The 19548-nt window shown below is 46.6% G+C and overlaps 1 protein-coding gene across 1 annotated transcript; it reads right to left on the bottom strand.

Moving 5' to 3' along the window:
• Positions 1–7811: 7811 nt before the first annotated feature.
• On the bottom strand, positions 7812–16615 carry LOC148815467 (uncharacterized). The gene is made up of 19 exons (XM_088905732.1): positions 16525–16615; positions 15401–15543; positions 14916–15050; positions 14540–14702; positions 14217–14315; positions 13938–14065; positions 13483–13629; positions 12998–13090; positions 12570–12692; positions 12333–12458; positions 11843–11965; positions 11339–11487; positions 11044–11164; positions 10184–10372; positions 9800–9949; positions 9423–9494; positions 9001–9097; positions 8432–8497; positions 7812–7894 (listed from the first exon to the last, which is right to left on the bottom strand). The coding sequence occupies exons 1-19, from the start codon at positions 16613–16615 to the stop codon at positions 7812–7814; spliced, it is 2298 nt and encodes a 765-aa protein (XP_088761858.1).
• Between the last annotated feature and the right edge of the window lie 2933 nt (positions 16616–19548).

Below are 19548 nucleotides of genomic sequence, written 5' to 3'. Positions count from 1 at the left end.
GGCCTTTCACTCTCTTAACCCTAAGCCACTCCAGTGTAATGTTTGTTTCCATAATGTGTTGGCGCAAAGCACTTGGTCTTAACTTTCTATTACATCCCTAACCATGTTGACTGGGTGCTTTTTTTTTTTTTACAACCGAGTTCATCTTCATGGTTGAATCCTCACCTGAGGTTTAGCTCAAGTTCACGTGTAATACTTCATTGCTGTAACTAGTTGAGTGGGATGTGGTTTGGTGAACTTGTACAATTTAAAATGCAGTTGCCATATGAATACCTGCAACACATGCTACAAAAATAACACCTAATACAACTTTACTGAGTTGTGTGTATTTGTAATCATGTGAACCAGTATTGCGTACGGTCCACTCAACTGTGACTTTTTTCAGGTGCTTTACATTTTCATTTCCATACTTGTAATCAGTTTTTCCATTTATCTTTCATAATGTAAATTTAAACTTTTAAAGTAGGCTGAGTATGTAACAATTGCTGATACAATGTCATTGAGACATTTGTTTTTGCAAAAGATCATTACCAACTGCAACAATATGGTTACATACAGCACTTTTGACCACACTTTGTGCACAGAAGTGACTCCTGTTTCCATACAGGAAGGTGAAGGTCATACACTAGATTTGTTGTTGCCCTTTAGGATTTTCAATACTTAAATTGGGCCCCTGAACAGTGCAGGACAATCACTTAAACCTGAGAATGTATCTGGTCACTCTTTACAGTTTGGGCTGATTCCAGAGCAAAATCTTTGTTGTAACAGACAGCAAATTTGAAATGAAGCATTGCTAGTGGTACAGTTTTTATATAGCATCTCCTGCTTTAAATGTTACACTTAACTATATATCCTAACATTTGCTTTATAATTTTTCCCACATTATCCCTCGTCTGGTTATAGTCCTACCAGTCTGTGCTCAGCTTTCTGACCACTAGGTGGCACTGCTGCTTGACTGACTGGCTCCTGGACAGACTTCTCTGGGATCTTCAAAACAGCTTTGATATTTTTAATGAGAAACATATGAAAAACAGACAGATTAAAATACCTCAAATTTGCTGCTGCCTTTTTAACAGTTTTCTTGTTAAGTCAAAATTTGTGACAGCCATAATCACACAATTAATGGTTGTATAAAACTATCAGGGATATTTAACAAAGCTCTATGTTTTTAAATATATTGAGGAAAAGGGCCCCAGATCTCATGGAATGGCTCCAGATTGCTTGTGCTATAGAAGCAATTTTGTTTAGCCACAATTATTCCAAACGCCAGTGCTGATGGTTAATGTGAACATTGTCTCTGAACAACCAGAGAGTGCTAATTCAGGGTCTGGGGTATATTCTTCCAAAAACACCTTTGAGTACCACTGAAATATTTCTACCCAAAGTTTATAGAACTTGGGGCAGAGCCTTCAGAAGATCTGCACCTGTCACATAAAGGAGAAACAGATATATCTTCAATTTAATTTGAGATTTTAGTCAAATTAGTTTTAAAATAATGCAGTCGACCTACGATCTTCTGCAATATCTGGTGTCTAACATTATTAGAGCACCAGTGGATATTGTTCTAACCCTCGTTAGTTCCTGACATCAGGTGTCCTTCAGGTGTTTAACAGACAGCTCTGTGTGTCTAGAAAAGCAGGAAACAAACTGTGATATTAGTTGTCTAGAGATGTGAGGTCATTGCACAAGATTGTAGAACAGATCAGCTCTTGTAAATTGATCATAGAACATCTTGCTGAACAACGTGTCTGACCTGTAAATAAAAGAGCATGTTTGTGAGAGGTCAACACTCTGGGATATTCTGCCTGAACCTCAGCAGTGAGCTAGTGAAGTCTCTGTCGATCCCATTTGAGAGCTGGTCCACAGTTCTACTGGACTGATGTCAGGAGAAAAGGTCTTGTCTCATCCCAGCAGCTCCCCAAATAAGCTCACAAATATAGAATTGACTGTGGCTTTGAACTGCATATAGAACTAATGGTGGCTTACAATGAGCTGAACAGCTGTACAAGTCACTGACCAAGTCACTAAAAGGAAACACCTTGGGTAAATAATACTACAATTTTTATTTTTTAATTAAATATTTTGCTTTCTTGTTCCATGTTAACAGACAACAATATGTGAAAATGTAACTGCAGCAGATAAAAATGCAGATCGGGGGAATTTCAAGCTTTTCAAGAATGATGAACAACAATGTGGCAAATCTCTGTGTCATTTGTGCGAACACTCTTACCGAAAGAGTACAATGTGAAAAGCTTTTGCATATGTAAAGTATAGAAAGTGCCTGTGTATGTTGATTTTCTCTTTTGCAATACTTTAAATGGGATTATTATATGGTATTTTAGCCTATAAAATAACTTGACCTACAGTGTATATGTGCATGTATAAGACTCTTGTAAAACACATTGTGCAAAAGAATGAATTGATATTGATACTCTCCATGGTTACACAAACAAAAGGTGATGTCAGAGGTTATATCAGTTTGAATGGAAAGAGCCTCTCTGGATATGTATCAGTAAGACACTGTGTTCAAGCAGCAGCCAGGTAAGACTACAGCAGATGTGTATCATTCAACAGCTAAGCATAAAGCATGTTAGATGAGTGACACCTGCAGGAACAGGAAACCTGTTTGCAAGAGGGAATTCTTTTCCTTCCTACAAAAAAGGCGCCCTGGAAGACATACTATTCCGTACAGTTGTTGAACACATTCCATTCTGAAGCACAGGTGAGCTGTGTATTGGGCCGAGTGTAGTTTAGTTTCTGCCATAAACCCTCAGATGGAGGAGGTGGATAGAAATGCCCAAGTTACAACACCCAGCTCTACCTGGGAGCCTTGTTGACTAACGGCCGAGTAACTCCTGAGTAACAGGGCTCTATGCAGCTGATGTTTGAAAAAAATGCTCCTTTGCTACTTGTTATGATCCCCGCTTCCCTGTTGCGTAGACCACGCTGAATTAGGCAACCTACGGGATCACTAATTCACCACCACACCACCATCTCATTATACACTGAAGCACAGTCTTCCCTGACCTCCTCGCTCGGTGGCCATGTGAGCTTTATTATTGCTTTTCGCTCGTCTCTTTTACACCTCTTCGGCTTGGAACTGCTTGTCTCTGTTGGACCTGCGGCTTCTGGATTGCGGAAAGTACACTCCTCGGTTTCGGACTCCTGGCTTTCCGCTTTGAACGACGGCTCTCGGATTACGGCTTTGATTTAGGATTACTGGCTTCCCCGTCTGATTTAGTTTTTTCGAATTGCGGAAAAGATCGGTTGCAGGATTATTTTCCAGCTCCCGCATTTATATTTTATCATATAAAATATGATATTATATTTTATATTTTAGTTTCGGTTTTATTAGCCGGACTCGTAACACTACTTTGAATTGGAATTGAATGAACTGAGTCTTTATGACATCTGTTGTTAAGTTTCTTTAATGGTCTTCATCCTCCCTCTCCCTAATTAATTCAGACTGAGACCGGTGAGGTGTCTGCTGTAGATGAGGCTGCAGTAACATGGGGGATGGGAGATGGGTGTGTCTTTATTAATTATCAATCACATGGGAGACTCCTGGGAAAAAAACCCTGCGGTCTGTGTGGGTCCTAATGCCCCAGAATAGTGACAGAGACGCTATACTGTAAAAAGGTGCCGTCCTTCGGATGAGATGTAAAAGTGAGATCCTGACACTCTGTGGTCATTAAAAATCCCAGGGTGTTTCTCGAAAAGAGTAGGGGTGTTACCCCTGTGTCCTGGCCAAATTTCCCCCTGGCCTTTACCCATCATGGGCTCCTAATAATCCCCATCTCTGAACTGGCTTCATCACTCTGTTCTCCTCCCCACTGAGAGCTGGTGTGTGGGGAGGACTGGTGCATCATCCAGATTGGACTGCACACTGGTGGTGGTGGAAGGGATCCCCATTACCTGTAAAGCACTTTGAGTGGAGTGTCCAGAAATATATATATATATTTATTTATAAGTGTAAGCAATTAATATTATTATTATTATTATTATAGGCTAGGCTGAAGTAGTACAGTAGGTCTTCAGTCTGGATATGAATCCTGAAATATGGGCTGGGAGACTGTTCCATAAGCTAGGGGCCCTGTAACTAAAGTCTTTACAGCCAACTGTTATTTTATTAATATGTGAAGAAGACCTGCGTTCTGTGAACTAAGCAGGCGATTTGGATGTTAACATTAGTAAGTGCATTAGATAGACAGGTGCCTGACTTCTGAGAGCCTTGTAAGTAAGTAGAAGTCCGCCCTGTAGCTGACAGGAAGCCAATGAAGAGAGCTAAGTTTGGGGGTTATATAGTCGTACTTTCTGCTCCTAGTAACAATTCTAGCTGCTGAATTCTGAATTCGCTGTAAGGTGTTGAAAGTGCGATAGGTGCTTCCTGATAGTAGGGCATTGCAGTAGTCTAACCTGCTGTTACAAGAGCATGTATGAATTTCTCTGTCTTGAGTGGAGAGAAACTACCTTAGTTTTGCAATATTTCTTAATTATAGGAAGCATGTTTTAGATACTGTTTTAACATGAGAGTTAAACGAGAGCCTTGTGTCTAATATGACGCCCAGGTTACGTGCACTCTTTGAGGCAAATTCTTAAATCCTCTGAGTTCAGTGCTGAAGTTATAGTAGTCCTGTCAGTATTGTTGCCTCCAAACAATAGAACCTCAGTTGAGTAACAGAAAGTTTTCACGCATCCAAGTCTTTATTTCATTAATGCAATTAACTAACGTGATAATAGAAGAGTTGCCATTTGGTGTAAATGAAATCTATATTTGAGTGTCACCAGAATATGAATGAAAGTTAATATAATCTTTTCGTATTTTCCTACCTAGCGGCAGCATGCAGAGAGAGAACCATACTGGTCCCAGCACTGATCCCTGTGGTACCCCAAATTGAACTGGTGACATTAACGAAGCAGTACAATAATTAGACATTTGAACATAATGAAAACGATGAGTTAAATATGAACTAAACCACTTAAGGACGTTCCACATAAGCCAACCTCAGACTCAAGCCTGTGTATCAAAAGTTTGAGACAGACCTGTAGTTGTTAAGAACTTGTGGGTCCAAATTTGGCATCTTAAGGAGTGGTCTATCAACCGCTACCTTAAATTGATCAGGTAAAATGCCTGATGCAAGGGACATGTTCATCATACTAATTATAGGTCCTGCCAGTACTTCGAGGGAATCTTTGACTAGCTGAGTGGGGATGGGATCTACCGGGGGGTCTGTACACTAAAAGAATGTATGTAGATGATTCAGGAGCTATTTTAAGGAGCATTGTTTCAAATGTGTGAAAGTCATTAATAGTTTTTAATTCAATTCTCAGAGACTCACTGAAGATGACTGCTAGGCCACCTCCATGCCCTGAGCAACGAGCTTTCTACAAAAATGTTTCGCCATTAGGTGAGACTTCAACTACAGGAATAGTGTCAGTGGGTCAAAGCCAGGTTTCTGTTAGTAGGCACAGGTCAGAGTTGGTGTCAAGCACCATATCATTAACCAGAACTGATTTGTTGCCTAGTGAGCGGACATTTAACAGTGAGCATTTTATGGTAGTTTCATGTTTTAACTGATTTGGGTTTACCAGTGGAATGGAGATTAAATTGTCAACACAGGAGCCCCTAAAGGATCGTCTGAATTCTAATCTAGGTCTAGTGATAGTTGCAATACTCTGTCTATTCACACTCATATCTGGTTCTGGATAGTAATGTGATTGATGGGATGCCGTGTGGTAGAGAACCTGGGTCGGTACAGGAGGTGAACTAGAGCTGGGAGTACAGACAGCACACGATTTTAGATCACATGGCTGAGGCTCTTAGTAGTCAAGCAAGCAGCTTTTCTGCTATTTTTTGGGATAGAATAAATTATCCCTTCTGGTTAAGCTGGAGACCATCCCGTTTATAAAAGCCATTCCCAAAAAATGTCCCAACTATTAATTAAGGTTATTCTATTGTATGCACACCAAGTCTCTAACCAGCGATTTAGGGAGTACAGTCTACTATAGGGGACGTCCCCTCTGTATAGGATTGGTAAGGGACCAGACACAATTAAATTCCGACATTTTTCTTTGTGCTCTTTTGCACATAGAAATAAGGCTGCTCTAATACCCCTCGGATTGTTGGTACTTTATATCATTAGTTCCAGTGTGAACAACCAAGGTGGAGACTTCATTGCTGGAAAATGTGTCTAGTTTCGCCTCAATGTCAGAAACTCAGGCCCCAGGGAGGCATTTTACAGAGACCACTGTTTTGTGATGGTTAGGATTTCAAAAATTCCTGATTATCGAGTCGCCAATTATGAGCACCTTATCTGCATTAACAGACGCGCTGCCTAAAGCAGAGAACCCGTTTCTCAGTCGGATTGGTGACTGGTGTGCAGGGGGTCTAGTCCTTGAGCTCTTAGACCCCTGTCTGCGACCCAGGGCTCACGTGTGGTTGCTGCTGGTGCCGGCGCTGACCTGGAGACAGCTGGGCCAGGGGGGATTGCAGTCAATTCTGAAATGACAGAGTGCTCTGAATGAGCTGAATCTATCCATCCCTCAATGTGGTTAACATCTAATAGTGTGCTAATGCACCCCTCCAAAACATGAATTCTGTCCTCCAACTCTACTATAACTAAACTTTTCTGGCATTTAAAATTATCAACACAGTGAAGACGTGAGCTGGACATGGCTTCACAATCATGACAAGTCAACGTATTGCTCACAGGCCAGAAGCGACACTCACTAGGTACCATAGAACTCTCTTTTACCAACTTGTCGTACTGGAATACAATCCACGTCTGCTAACTGGCAGAAAGGGGAAATTAAGGACGCAAGGAAATCCTGCACTTCATTAACAGAATCAACAATTCATTTCTCCTGAGATCTGCACTCTGTACATAGTCTTCTAGTGAATACAAAACACCCCAAAGTTAACAGCCTTGAACTCCTTCCTGCTCAGACCGTCATGTTCACACAGTAATAACTCGATCTGCCCAGGAGAAACAGCACTAGAACAATGCGATCCGTGTGACCGAGCCTCAGCACGTCCCTGCCTAGTCCAGTAAACAGCCATGACTTTTGAATCCGCAGTGAAAAAAGAAGCTCAGAAGGTGAGATGTTTTCTTTGCTTCATACTTGAGTTCTGAGCAAGTCAGTAAAATTGGAACGCGCTCTTGACCGCCAAATGTTACGTCACAATCCTGCTGCCACTATGTGACACATGCGCATAATCAGTGATTATTATCATTAATATTATTCATTGATTGAAAGTTATTACATAACATTGTATTCATCCTGCTCTTCCTACAAGCAAATGGTTCTCTTATTCCCAGTGTCAGTTGGAAAGTGTGTGAAGACACAGAGCAGCGCTTCTTCTTTATGACATGACCTCAGACATGCGTCTCCCCACGATCACTTCCGACTGATGCTTCCTCCCACTTTCCACAGACCTGCTACCTTGTCTTTCATGCTACACCATAACCATAACCTCTCCTGCGCCCCTGTCTCTCAAGTGTTATTCTGTCTCCTGCACTTCACTGCTCTGTATTCTGTACTTCTGTGTGAAACAGCTTGTTTCCAGCTCCTCCTGTCTGAACACTTGCAGACTGAAGACAGAAAAGCGCTTCATACACTTCAGTGTTGGTTCAGCACCATTCATACATTCTGGAATGAAAACCAGCTTCTGTACACGTTGTTTAATTTATTTAAACACAAATGTGTGTCTGGAGGAGAGAGAGAGGTGTGCTGTCAGGTCCAGAGTGAGCTTTTGCGCCCAGGTGTCTCTGCAGTGGACGGGGAGGGGCGCCCCGACTCCAGAGTGCTGCTCAGGGCCGGGTGAAGAGCCCCATGGCTTTAGCAGCCCTCTCTCGCACCTGTGGCTCTGGGTCCTGCAGCAGGATCCTCAGGGCTGCGGAAGGAAAGAGACGAGGCTGTTACTCGGGGTCCTGCAGTCCTGCTCAGCTCCTGACACACAGCTGCAGTGCTGATCCAGCTCTTGCCCAGCAGGTGTGAGTTAGGAGACACTGTGCAGAGCAGCAGGTCTGGACCTCATGCAGTTGGGTTAAAGAAGGAGTGTGAGATCCTTTCTGTGTGACATCTGTGTTCTCTTCACTGTCAGAAGGAACAGTAGTCAAAAAATGTCAAAGTATGAAGCTGGAAGAAACGGCCACACTGTAATTCACAGACCAAACAAGTCTCTAAAAAGAATAAAATAAAGCAGCGCTACTACAGATGTGCAATTCCACAGAAATCTGCTAAACAGGACAACTATACATTTTTCATCTCCATGCTCTGAACTTCTCAAAACTTTGTACGCTGGGTATCTATGGTGTGAGAGGCTACAGCCAGAATTTCTGGTGAAACAGACTCTAAAATACTAGAGTCTGTATATACTGTACAAGAACAACTGGTCAACATACTGGACACAAAAGACAAGCATCGTTACCTCGCTGAGCTCTTCTCAGAGCGAAACAAGAGCAGAGTCTCCTCTGCAGCTGCTGCACTTGGAGGCCTGAAACACAGAGGGGTTGAACAGCAGAGCTCCTGCACACACAGCACCACACAGGATACTGCACCAGCGCACACTGCCAACACTTGGAATGGGGAGCAGCTCATGGAAATGTGTTTCTTGGTGACATTGGTAAGTCTGATTAACCTGCCTCACTACTGACAGAAAAGTGCATTTCAAACACTAGACAGAAGAGGCTGAAAGTGGTGCCCAGTGTCCTGCTGCCGAAATGAGACTACTGTAGCTAGACATACTAGAGCCTTCTTACTAGAGGCCTTTTACTAGCGTGACATATCAGAGCCTGAGTCCTTTGAGAAAACCCCAGTGATCAAACACCTTCAGACTCAAAGCTGTTTCAAGGGAAACCTACAGAGTATCCTTTTAATGCTTGAATTCCCATCCCGGCAAAACCCCATCACTAACCACAGCACAACTCACTTTTACCAGTGGAGCATCACCTCTACACTGAGTCTCAATCACTCTCCTCATTGTCACTGAGCTCTTACCAATGAAGATGGCAGCACTTTCCCGAACCCAGGCCCTTCTGCTCTGTGCACCCTGGAGCGCAAGCCTCTGGGCCAGGCTGAACTGCCCACTCGTTATCTGGACACAGGGAATATTGCAGGGCAGTGTGAGACAGCACGCTACTACTGTACAGGAGCCCCCATGTGAGAGACAGCCCTCCATTAAAGAGAAGCACCTCTAATCCATCTAATGAGAGTGTATGAACTCATCAGCACTACTGTCATTATAATCTGGCACTTTCAGCTCTTACTCACTGTAATTAGTGCTCAGTGTAAGCCTGGTTCAGCACAAATATATTTCCTAAATCTGACACAACTCTTCATGTGTTTGTGTCCCAAAAGCAGGGTATGCTCCCCTCTCTCACCAGCAGCCCAGAAGCCAGCCCTAGGAGAACCTCACTCACCAGGATCCTGCACATCTCCTTCATGGACAGCACACATTCCAGGGTGAAGTGCTGTAGGACTGTCCAGCAGGCCTGGGGAAATACACATAGTCAAAACCAGTTTATCTTCACACAGAGCCCAAATTAAACAGAATGTACACAAATGTCTCAAAATAGCAGCCAGCCCTGAAACCCTTTGACACATCCTTGATAGTAACCCTCTGAATGTTTAGATTTCCAGGCTACAAGTTCATACTGACTGTAGGGTTGTTTTTCTTCACCGATTGCAAAGCTGGTCAAACACTGGATAGGTGACAAGTATCATTATCAAAGAAGGACGTGAGAAGACCCACAGTCCCACAGGCTGAGCCCAGCCAGTGGCAGCTCTGTCTCTTTACCTGGATGGCCTCTGGGCTGGGGTCAGTCAGGTTCAGCAGCACGCTGACCAGGGAGCTGTGGACCTCTTTGTTGAGACGGGCTTTCTCAGAGCCCAGCCTGACCAGCTGCCCCAGCAGAACCACTGTGGCTCTGCGGACCTCCGGGCTCTCCTGTAACACAGACACAGGACAAGAGGGAAACTTTACACACAGACACGCACAAACTGTCACCACTTATTTTCTCCTCTCAGGGCTGGAGTCTGAGCCCACTGTCACTTTAGCTCAAAGGGCAAACACTGTAATCGTGGATATCCAATTGATTACAATTAAAAATGTTATATTTAAATTTAATAGACAAAAACAAATGACACAATATTTGAATAAAGAACATCCTAAAAAACTTACACTTTCCAAGCAGGGCCTGGCTCTACAGTACACAAAGGGCACCAGTGCTTTGGCTTGACTCTTGTCCGCGATGGACAGGACAGTGACCAAGCCCAGTAGAGCCCGCAGAACAACTGGCGCAGCTGGGGTCTCCTGCTCTGTCAGGGCTGAGCTCTGAGCTGCCAGCTGCTCCTCTGTGTGTCTGTGGATCTGAAGACAGGAGGACACCAGTCGGCCTTCATTCCCAGTAGTGCTGGGACAAGGGTTACACTGACGGAGGGTCATGCTGGTTGCTGCTGGTCAGCAGAAGGGACAGCTAAAACTGACGTGCTAGCCAGCCACATCTGAAGATAATTGTCCATCACGCCCGTCTCAGGGGTTCATGCTACACAAGCCCTTGGCCTGGCAGCGCTCAGGAACTCGGTCCTAAACTCTCGAGCTTCTCCCTGACTTCCGAGTTTGCTCCTCGGATACTGGCCCCTAGCTTCACCCTGCCTTTGTTGTCTAGATTACCCTCTTGTGCTTGTGTGCTGTGTCTGTCTGTTTACAGACTGTGCATATTACCTTCAGCTCTGAGTTTGGAGTTTGCTGTGTGCTGAGCCTCTGTGTTCACCCAGCTTTGATCTGGCCTGTTCTGGATGTGGCTTTGGGCTGCTGGTCTGCACCACGCTTTTCTGTGCTTGTCTGCCTGTCCCTGTGCTGCAAACAGGGAGCTGTTTGCTCACACAGCCGCTTGCCTGCTTGCTGGTGTCTCTCTGCCTGCTCTTGGGCAGCGACATATTACAGGGAGACAGTACCTCCGTGCTGTAGCTGTCAGCTGTCTGACTATCTGTCCTCTGCTCAGTTAGAAACACCAGCAGATGGGCTCTATAGTCACTTACATCCAGTGCTGGATCATCCACCTTCATGTCCATCATCAGGCCGAGATGATCAGCCAGGTGCTTCACAGTCTCCGAGACCACCTGGCTGGTACTGAGGACCTGCCACAGCTCCAGGAGTGAGCTGTAAAACACACCCCCGAGTCAGCCTCACACCCCCCAGCTGTGAGTGCAGGGCTCTGCATTCAAACCCATTCTCAGAGCTAAAATACAAAAACACTGATGCCACAACACAGTGCCGTTGTTGTGATGCTTTTATCATTGCAAAGAGCCTCTCACTGTTAGAACTCTGCTCTACCTCTCAGAGGGAGATGTGAGGGTCACTAGGGACTGGATGGTCTGTCTGAGGTCCTGTGCAGCCAGATATAATATCCCCTCCCTCAAGCTCTCTTTCAAGCTGTCATCCAGAGTGTAACTACTGCCGAAGAATTGCAGCAGGTCAAGAGCCTACAGGGAACAAGAACAACAGGTCAATCTCAGACAGATCACATGAGCTCTGTTACACTGACTGTTGAAGTTGTCCACTACTGCCCCTTTGTTGCAGTTCTCAGTGCTTTCTTCAGAGACAGGACACAGGATCATGTCACTAAGTGTGAACAAAGGAGTCATTTTTCTGAATACTTCTGGAACAGTGTTTCCCAAAAGCTAAAAACACAACTGTATTGATCAATAGCAAAACAGTTTCCCTTCCAATCACTTCTCACAAACTATCTGTTCTCCGATTCACAGTGACAGGATACAGCTTGTCCAGAGCATCCGTGTGGGAAAACAGCAGACAGGCGGCTGCGTCAGACACACTGACCATCATTGTCGCCAGGAGCTCGGCCTTGGCAGGGAAGCTGGGAGCTCCGGAGGGACTGGCGCTGCGCACTGCCTGTGCAATCATGCCTACACTGCGGCACAGGCACAGTCTGACACTGGGCTCCTGCAGGGGGACACACAGCAGCTCACTCACTGACAGCCCAGACGCCACCTCACCACCTCACCTCCACCAGCCCTGGGCTGTGATGGACACTCACAGCCTGGACAGCCACGGACACTGTATCCCTGTGTCCTCCTCCCCATAACAATCCCATCAGGTTCAAGTATAATTAACAATTTCTACCCAGACACTGCAGGAAAGTAGCAGAACAAATAAGGAAGAACTTTTGCCTGAGAGTTGTTACGAATACCTCCCTGCATTACAGACACAGATTACAGAATGTATCAGTGGTTGAATACACTCATCAGACAGGAGCTGTGAGGTTCACTCTGTCAGATCTCTTGTTCTTAAAGGAGGACATGTTGCCTACCTTAGTGGTGACATGGGGTCTCAGTCTCTCCATAAAGTCAGTGTCCATTCTCTGCAGTAGATCCTCTGCAGGTGCTTTAAGTGCAACGTGCCCATAGCACAGAATCAGGGCACAGGTGAAATCACTCTGCAGTAACAAGCATGACAATCCAGATCAAGGTGCTGAAACTTGTACGTAGAAGCTGACATTAAGAGCAGCTTCAGTTTGTCTGTCAGGACTCTGATGCAGTACACCTACCCCAGAGCCCTGCTCATTGCAGGGGAAGGCTGGGTCAGTCAGCTGGGTCTCCAGTCTCTTCAGCACAGACAGCACCACATCCAGGTGCACACTGGCACACAGCCCCATCAGCACTGCCAGATCCTGGGACACCAGACAGGCATCAGAGCACTCTTATAACACCCACAAGGGCATCATGCACACTCTCTCACGGACTGCTGTTCTAATGCCATGATAAAATGAGCAGTCATCAATATCTGTTCAACTGAACGAATAAGGGCTTCAGCAGTCAGATACACGGCACTTCAGCGTTGCCATGAGAGGGGTAGATCACAGCACTGAGCTGCTGCATTGATGTGGGTCCTGAGGGCTTCACCCCTCAGACAGACACTCTTACTGACTACTGTAACGTCTTTCTGTGCAGGTGAGCAGGCTGCTGTCCCCATTACCTGGGCGTGCACCATGGTCAGCAGCTGCTCCAACCAGGACTCCAGCACTGGTCTAGCCTTCGGCACTGCTGCCTCCACAAGCACACTCAGACTCTGAAAGAAGAGCACGATGGAGTCAATCTGGAGAGGCACTGGTGCTTCATCAAGAGGCCTCACTCTCTCACTGTATGCAATAACACATTAGCATTAGGATTTTGGTAGTTTGATCACACACAAAAATCTGACACAGCAGGATAACGCCTCCCCTGGACTCTACTCCTGGCAGATCCACCTTGTTCACACCCTTCACAATCACATGGGGCACCACAGACCATAATCCTCTTCTGCACTGGGCCTCACCAGGACATCACTGGAGCTAGTGGACAAAGGGACACTGGGAAAGTGCTACTAGTGATTGTTTGAATCAAAATCCATTTTCTAAAAGAAACGGACCTCGCAATCCACAACCTGTACACCTAAAGGCCCATTGTCGGTCACAGGCCTACCTTGTTTATTCTGGAATAGCTGACGTCCAGCTCAGCTGCATACAGTGGCTGGAAGGCCTGTAAAACTGCTGGCAGCTCACACTGAAACTTCTCCTCAGGGAGCAGGCAGCACATAGCTGCCAGGGCCAAGACAATGGCCTCTGTCACCTTCAGACAGAGCAAAACACAAACACCATCATCCTCAAGGAAAGGATTCAGTCACAGGAAAGCAAACTTGTCTAAAACCACAGACAGTTAAAACAACTTTGAGCAATGAATAAAACCTGCTTCATAAGAGCACACTATTCAGCTTTGCTAACTGTAATCTGAACCCTGGACCTTGATACCCTTCCCTAATACCTGCATGGACACATCTTTTCTTTTCATTCAAGTCCATTCTTTTCTCCAGAACATCTGAGAAATCAAGATGATTAATAAGATGTCAAATAACCTACACTGGATTAAAGATCCCATACCTTTGGCTCAGAAGACGGCAGCCATCTGTGCACTACATCAAAACTTATCATGACCTGGCTTGAACAGTCCTGAACACACTGCCCGGGACCCTGGAATTTCGCCCAGCTCTCATACAGGCCTTCCAATGCTGACAACACAAGAGAGGAACAGCCTGCTACACTCCTCAGCTACATCAAAGCAGTCCTGTAGCTCAGTGGGAAGAGGTCTGAACAGGCCTTGTCAGTGGATTGCCAGTGGAACCAAGCAATCCCCCTAAATGAGACAGCTTGAACACTTACCAAAAGCCATCATTGCCTTCATTTTATTAGTCACAGCAAGGGGGAGAACAGGCACCAGCAGGTCCAGAAGTCTCACTATATCCCTTGCTATGTCACGACCTTCAAAGAAAACACATTTCACACTGGGTAGGGACCAAGGCTCATGATAACACTGGAGACTCAGCAGCGGGATGAGTAACAAACACTGAGCCTTCATAATAAGCTCATGTATCAGGGCTTGAATGGACAGATACGAGCAGTATCATGAAGTTTGAAATACAGCACAGTAAAAAATCTGGAATATATCTGTGCAGATCACACCCCATTACCAGCACAGAACTTACTGCAGTTGCGGGAGATATCTCCTAAAGCATTAAGCAGCGCGTGGTGAGGGAGCACTCCGGGCTGGAAGAAGGACAGCACCATATCCATGGTACTGTCGTAGTGGTCTCTCACCACACAAACGACAATGTTGCTGGCTGGCTGTTGCCAGTCAGGCAGCCATTTCTGAAACAACAGTAAAAAGAGATCAGAGCATCTTGGGAGTCGATGGTATTGGAGTTGAAGCAACAGCTTGGATCAAGTCAATGAGCACACAAGTTAACACACAATGATTTGCTTCCATTAGATGCATCAATGTGTGCTACAGGAAAGGAAACAGACCACAGTACTGCAGCAAGACAACAGTTCGATAGGCAGGAATTAAAGGGGTTTACATACCGGTGACATAGTCATCTCATTCAAGGCCATCGAGACGGTGCTCTTGGCCAAGGACTCATCCAGATGCTGCGCAGATGTTTTGCGCAGCAGCTTCTCCACTGCCTGGAGGACAGCAGAGCGATGGGCAGTTGTCACCTAGAGCAGGGCAGAACCAAAGCCAGGGGTGAGACTGCTGCTCTCATCACAGCACCAAGTGTCTGTTCAAAGGCTTCTCCTTCAGGGCCAGTCAGCCTGGCCAACGGGAACTGAGTGTGAAACAGCAGAACCACCCCAGCTCACCACACGAGGGAGTGGAAACGCACACAGAGAAACCCCAGGCTTCCACTCAAGCACATCTGTCAAGATGACAACACGGTAGGGCTTATCCTCTGACCTCTAGTTGTAAGAAACAGCACAGACAGTATCTTGGAGCACACTGGGCTCCTGATTAGAGTGCGTTTGCAACGAGTATGTCAGGAGGTGTGTAGGGAGCTCCTTCATGTTACCTGGGGGCTCTCGAGGAATCCCAGGATGACTGGCAGTGTCCCCTTGGTGTTCCTCTGCAGGAGGGAGAGCAGCTCTTCTACCAGGTTCTTCCCAAATTCCTCATCAGCGCTGCTCATTCCCTCCAGAACAGCCAGGACCTCATCTACAGCAGACACACAGACAGGGGAAACACTGGTGTCGCCGCAGCACAGACTTCTTGGGAGAAAACTCCGAAACCGACCTGTTGACTGAGGGACCTAAAACCCTACTGACACATGTCTGAGAATGATAGAGATCAAAATGATTATTGATGCACAGCCCATAAAAGCTGGGACTCTTTCACCCCGGACAGTTTTCCAGTAGAGAGGAATACAGATCTGCTCTAAGGGCAGGAGGCTTCAGAGTGCAGGGTTTTGTTTTCGTGGTCCTGAATAACAGCTGCAGCCACTGGGACTTCTTAACCCTTTAGAGCCCACAAAGAGAGCTGCTCTCTGGGTCACATCAGTCCTGTTAGCAGCTGCTCCTCAGCAAACAGAGGATCTCAGTGTTGAAGAAGAATCAGGGCAGCAGCTCTGCTCCCAGGTGGAGAACCTCCTTCTGCTGCTCTAAGGGGATTAGAGCCTCTAATTCAGCTTCTCTCACACCCAGTCAAAAGGCCTTGGACAGATCTTCATAAATATACATTTGCTTTTCCCCAATTTACAATTAAATGTAAATGAAAGAATAATTGCAGTACATCACTCAGACACAGCTCATTTCATAACCACTGTGAATTACTCATTTTCAACACTTTCAATAGTTTCATACCTTACATGGATGTTAGTCTTCTTAAACATACTCTCACGCACTAAATTATATTATTTTATATCTTATTATTATATTATATAATATAATATATTATTATATTTTATGTTATATCTTTTATTTATTTGTGCTCAAATCATCATTTAGTTGAAAAGATGAAGAGACTGCTGTTGCTTTCCCTGCCTCGAGCTGAGGAGACCTGCAGGGTGACAGTGAGGAGCCCCTCAGGTCAGTCAGAGCTGAGCCCAGGGATGCGGTCCCAGTGGAAAGGGAAGCCAGGAGTCAGTGTGTGGGGGGACTGGCTTCAGGGGGCACTGGTCTAGATCCAGCTGTGTCATACCTGGCCCGGGGCACTGGCAGCCTGTGCGCTGCACACAGGAGGAGAACCACTTCACCCTGCTGGGCTCACAGCTGCACTCCTTCGGGCTCATCTTGGACCTGTCAGTCAGCCAGTAGAACACCACAGTGAAGCAGGGAGCTGGGCGGCGCTTCTCACACACTGGGAGTCAAGGTACTGCTGACAGGCCAGCAGTTGACCCACTAGACACCACAGAACTCTCTCTAACCAGCTGGTCCTACTGGAATACAACCCAACAGGCTGAAGGGCAGACTCAGGATATTGAGGACACAAGCAAATTCTTCACATCAGTGAAAGCAGAGACAGGAACAGAAGCAGCAATGAATTCCTGTTCAGATCTGCACTCTGGGCTTTAATAAAACTCCAGCAGGTTAAGAGCTTTTAACCCCCTTTCACTGAACACCGTGTTAACACAATAACAGCTAGATCTGCCCAGGAGAAACAGGTCAAGAACAATCGGATCCGCGATACTGAGCCTCGGCAGGTCCCTATCTAGTCCGTAAACCACCAGGATATTCAGTGAAAAGACAGAAGATTGACAAGCCGTGTTGAGCTCAAGTGTTTTCTTCGCTATGAGCATCAGCGCTGAGCGACTCAGCAGCACCGGAGCGCTTTCCCGGACCGGAATTGTTGCGTCACAATCCCGATGTGTCGACGTCACGCTCATGTTTAATAAGTCATTATAATCACTGTATTTAATTGTAAAATTACAATTTTATATGCTTTCTGATTTTTCCCAACTCTATCAACAGAAGTACTGATTGTCTGATTTCCAAAGTGTCAGCCGGAAAGTTTCAGAAAACACGGAGCGGAGCGTCTTGCTCACGTTATGATGTCAGACACCACTTCCTCCCTCCATCCAGACTCGCCTCTCCCTCCTCTCTCACACGACTCGCTCATCAGGGCTTTTACTGTCACTCCAGTCTCCTGCCAGACCTCTCCCAGACACAGCCTGCTCATTAGTCCTCCTGTGATCTAGACTTGCCCTGCAGATCTGCTCTCCGGCTCCTCCTCATGTTCACTCCGCTCGCTCACGCACAGACCTTGTGCTCTAAACAGTCCGCAATAACACATCTGGTCTTGAAGCAGCTCGTCTTGCAGCGCCCTGCAGCAGCGCCACGGTGTGTGAAGCCCTGCGGCCGGGAGCAGCAGAGACCCGTCGCTGGGCCGCAGGAGGTCCGAGATTGACGGTCCTGCAGACCCGCTGGTTCGGGGCAGCTGGAGCCCCTGATCTCTCTCCCTGCGCCCCTCTTCCTCTGAGGAGGCGCTCTCTCTCTCCCCGCCTGTCCCTGGCGCTGTGCTGCACTGGGCTCTGCTCCAGGCCGCGGGGATGAGCAGGGTCCCGGGGCTCAGCAGCGCCTCCTGGCTGCAGACGAGGCTGGCGGGACTCCCGGGCTGAGCTCGGTCCAGTTACCGGCGGGCCTGCGGTGCCGAACAGCGAACAGGACCGAGCAGCCCCGCTCCCTCTCATAGGTCTGCCCTCGGCTCTTCTCCGCAGTGTGACAGGAGGCAGAGAGCCGCGCCTCAGGAGCCCCACACGCCTCCACAGGGATCAGCCGCAGGGAGACGATCGCTCCTCCGACACACAGCCGCTCACAAATAACGGCTGCGCTCCTCTCGCGCCCTCAGCGGAGCGGGCAGCCGAGAGCCGGAGCCGGAGGAGGCGAAGACGCCGAGCGCTCGGAGCTGCGACTCAGCCAATCAGAAGCCGCGATCAGCAGGGGGCGGGGCCTACATGAAGATCAAGATACAGTAGAAATATTTTATGTTATTAATATAATAATAAAACAGTTGCCTATGAAAATACTTGTCAGATACCCCTCAGTTCAGCTGGAGCCATTTCTGCGTGAAACAGCTTGTTTCCTGTCTTCATGACAACTTGTCCATCACATTCTGGATGAAATGAAAAAAACTGAAGTTTAAACATTTTTTTCCTCATTTGACTGAAACCCAAATGGCTGGAGGTTTAACAGCAGGATATGCAACATGTGTTTCTTCCAAGTGGTCATTTTCCTTCTGCTTCTAGAACCAACTGAACTCTAAGAATTTTTCTTTTCAGTACATTAATTTCACCAGAAGAGTAGTATCAAAAATCGGCTGCACATAAAATGAGCATTTCTGTCAGAACTCGTCAGTTTAACCTACTGCTGAACAGGCAAAGTAAGCTTTCCTGCAGGCAGTCACTTTCAAGATTCAAGATGTTTTATTGGCCATATACAACAAGTGTGTTGGAATGCCTACTCGTTCAGCTGTACCCAGTAACAGTGGAGGAAAAAGAAATAACAAACAGACATGGACAATACATTTAGACACTAGACGTTATAACACAGCCAAGACAGGACATAGTGCAAACAGTGCAGTACCTTAAAGTGCAGGTGCTAATTTGAGCTGTTTATGATGCGGACTGCCCTGGGGAAGAAATTGTTTTTGAATCTACAGGTCAGTGTTCTGACACTGCGATACCTCCTACCAGAACCCAGGGGTGAAACCAGATCGTGGCCAGTTTAGGTCCCAGTTTCTGTGAGACACCCCCAGACTGTCCTGATCTGAGTCTCCTGTGGGACGGGTGGTGACTCGAGTTTGGCAGCAAAGCAGCTGTGTGCTGGGCTGATTCCTTACCTTGGCCTCGGTCTGGCTCAAATCCCTCAAGCCCAGAACAGACACACTGAAGGTCACACGCAGCTGGAGATCCGCAAACACTATCAGACCGATATCCAGTCCCTGCAAAAGCATCTGGAGACAAAGCAAAGGAGACCGTGAGTGAAGCTGAGGCCAGCCTCACACACTGTGAGCTGCAGGTGAGGCTCTCCAGGCCTGCTTCTGGTGAGCCCTGCTGTAGCTCAGCCCCAGTCCTGCTCATGGATACCCAGGGCGTCGGTGAGGTTTCCAGGGGTCTTCGAAGCAGCAGCTTCTGAAGAGCTGGAAGAAGCTATAAAACTGGTCCAATTAAGTCAATAATGAGCTAATTGAGGTCACTGAAAGTCCAGCTGGACTGAAATTCTGCAG

Source organism: Atractosteus spatula, chromosome 25 (genome assembly GCF_055471065.1).
Source record: "Atractosteus spatula isolate fAtrSpa1 chromosome 25, fAtrSpa1.hap1, whole genome shotgun sequence".
Classification (NCBI taxonomy): Eukaryota; Metazoa; Chordata; class Actinopteri; order Semionotiformes; family Lepisosteidae; genus Atractosteus; species Atractosteus spatula.
This window is presented reverse-complemented; position numbering and strand designations above follow the sequence as displayed.

Bases quoted from the DNA above. Each gene is read 5' to 3' on its own strand.
- LOC148815467 (XM_088905732.1), bottom strand. From the start codon at position 16,615: ATGAGCCCGAAGGAGTGCAGCTGTGAGCCCAGCAGGGTGAAGTGGTTC. The intron at 15,544-16,524 runs GTATGACACAGC...TGTCTGCTGTAG, and splicing joins CTGCCAGTGCCCCGGGCCAG to ATGAGGTCCTGGCTGTTCTG. The intron at 11,165-11,338 runs GTAGAGCAGAGT...TGTGTTTTACAG, and splicing joins CTCACATCTCCCTCTGAGAG to CTCACTCCTGGAGCTGTGGC.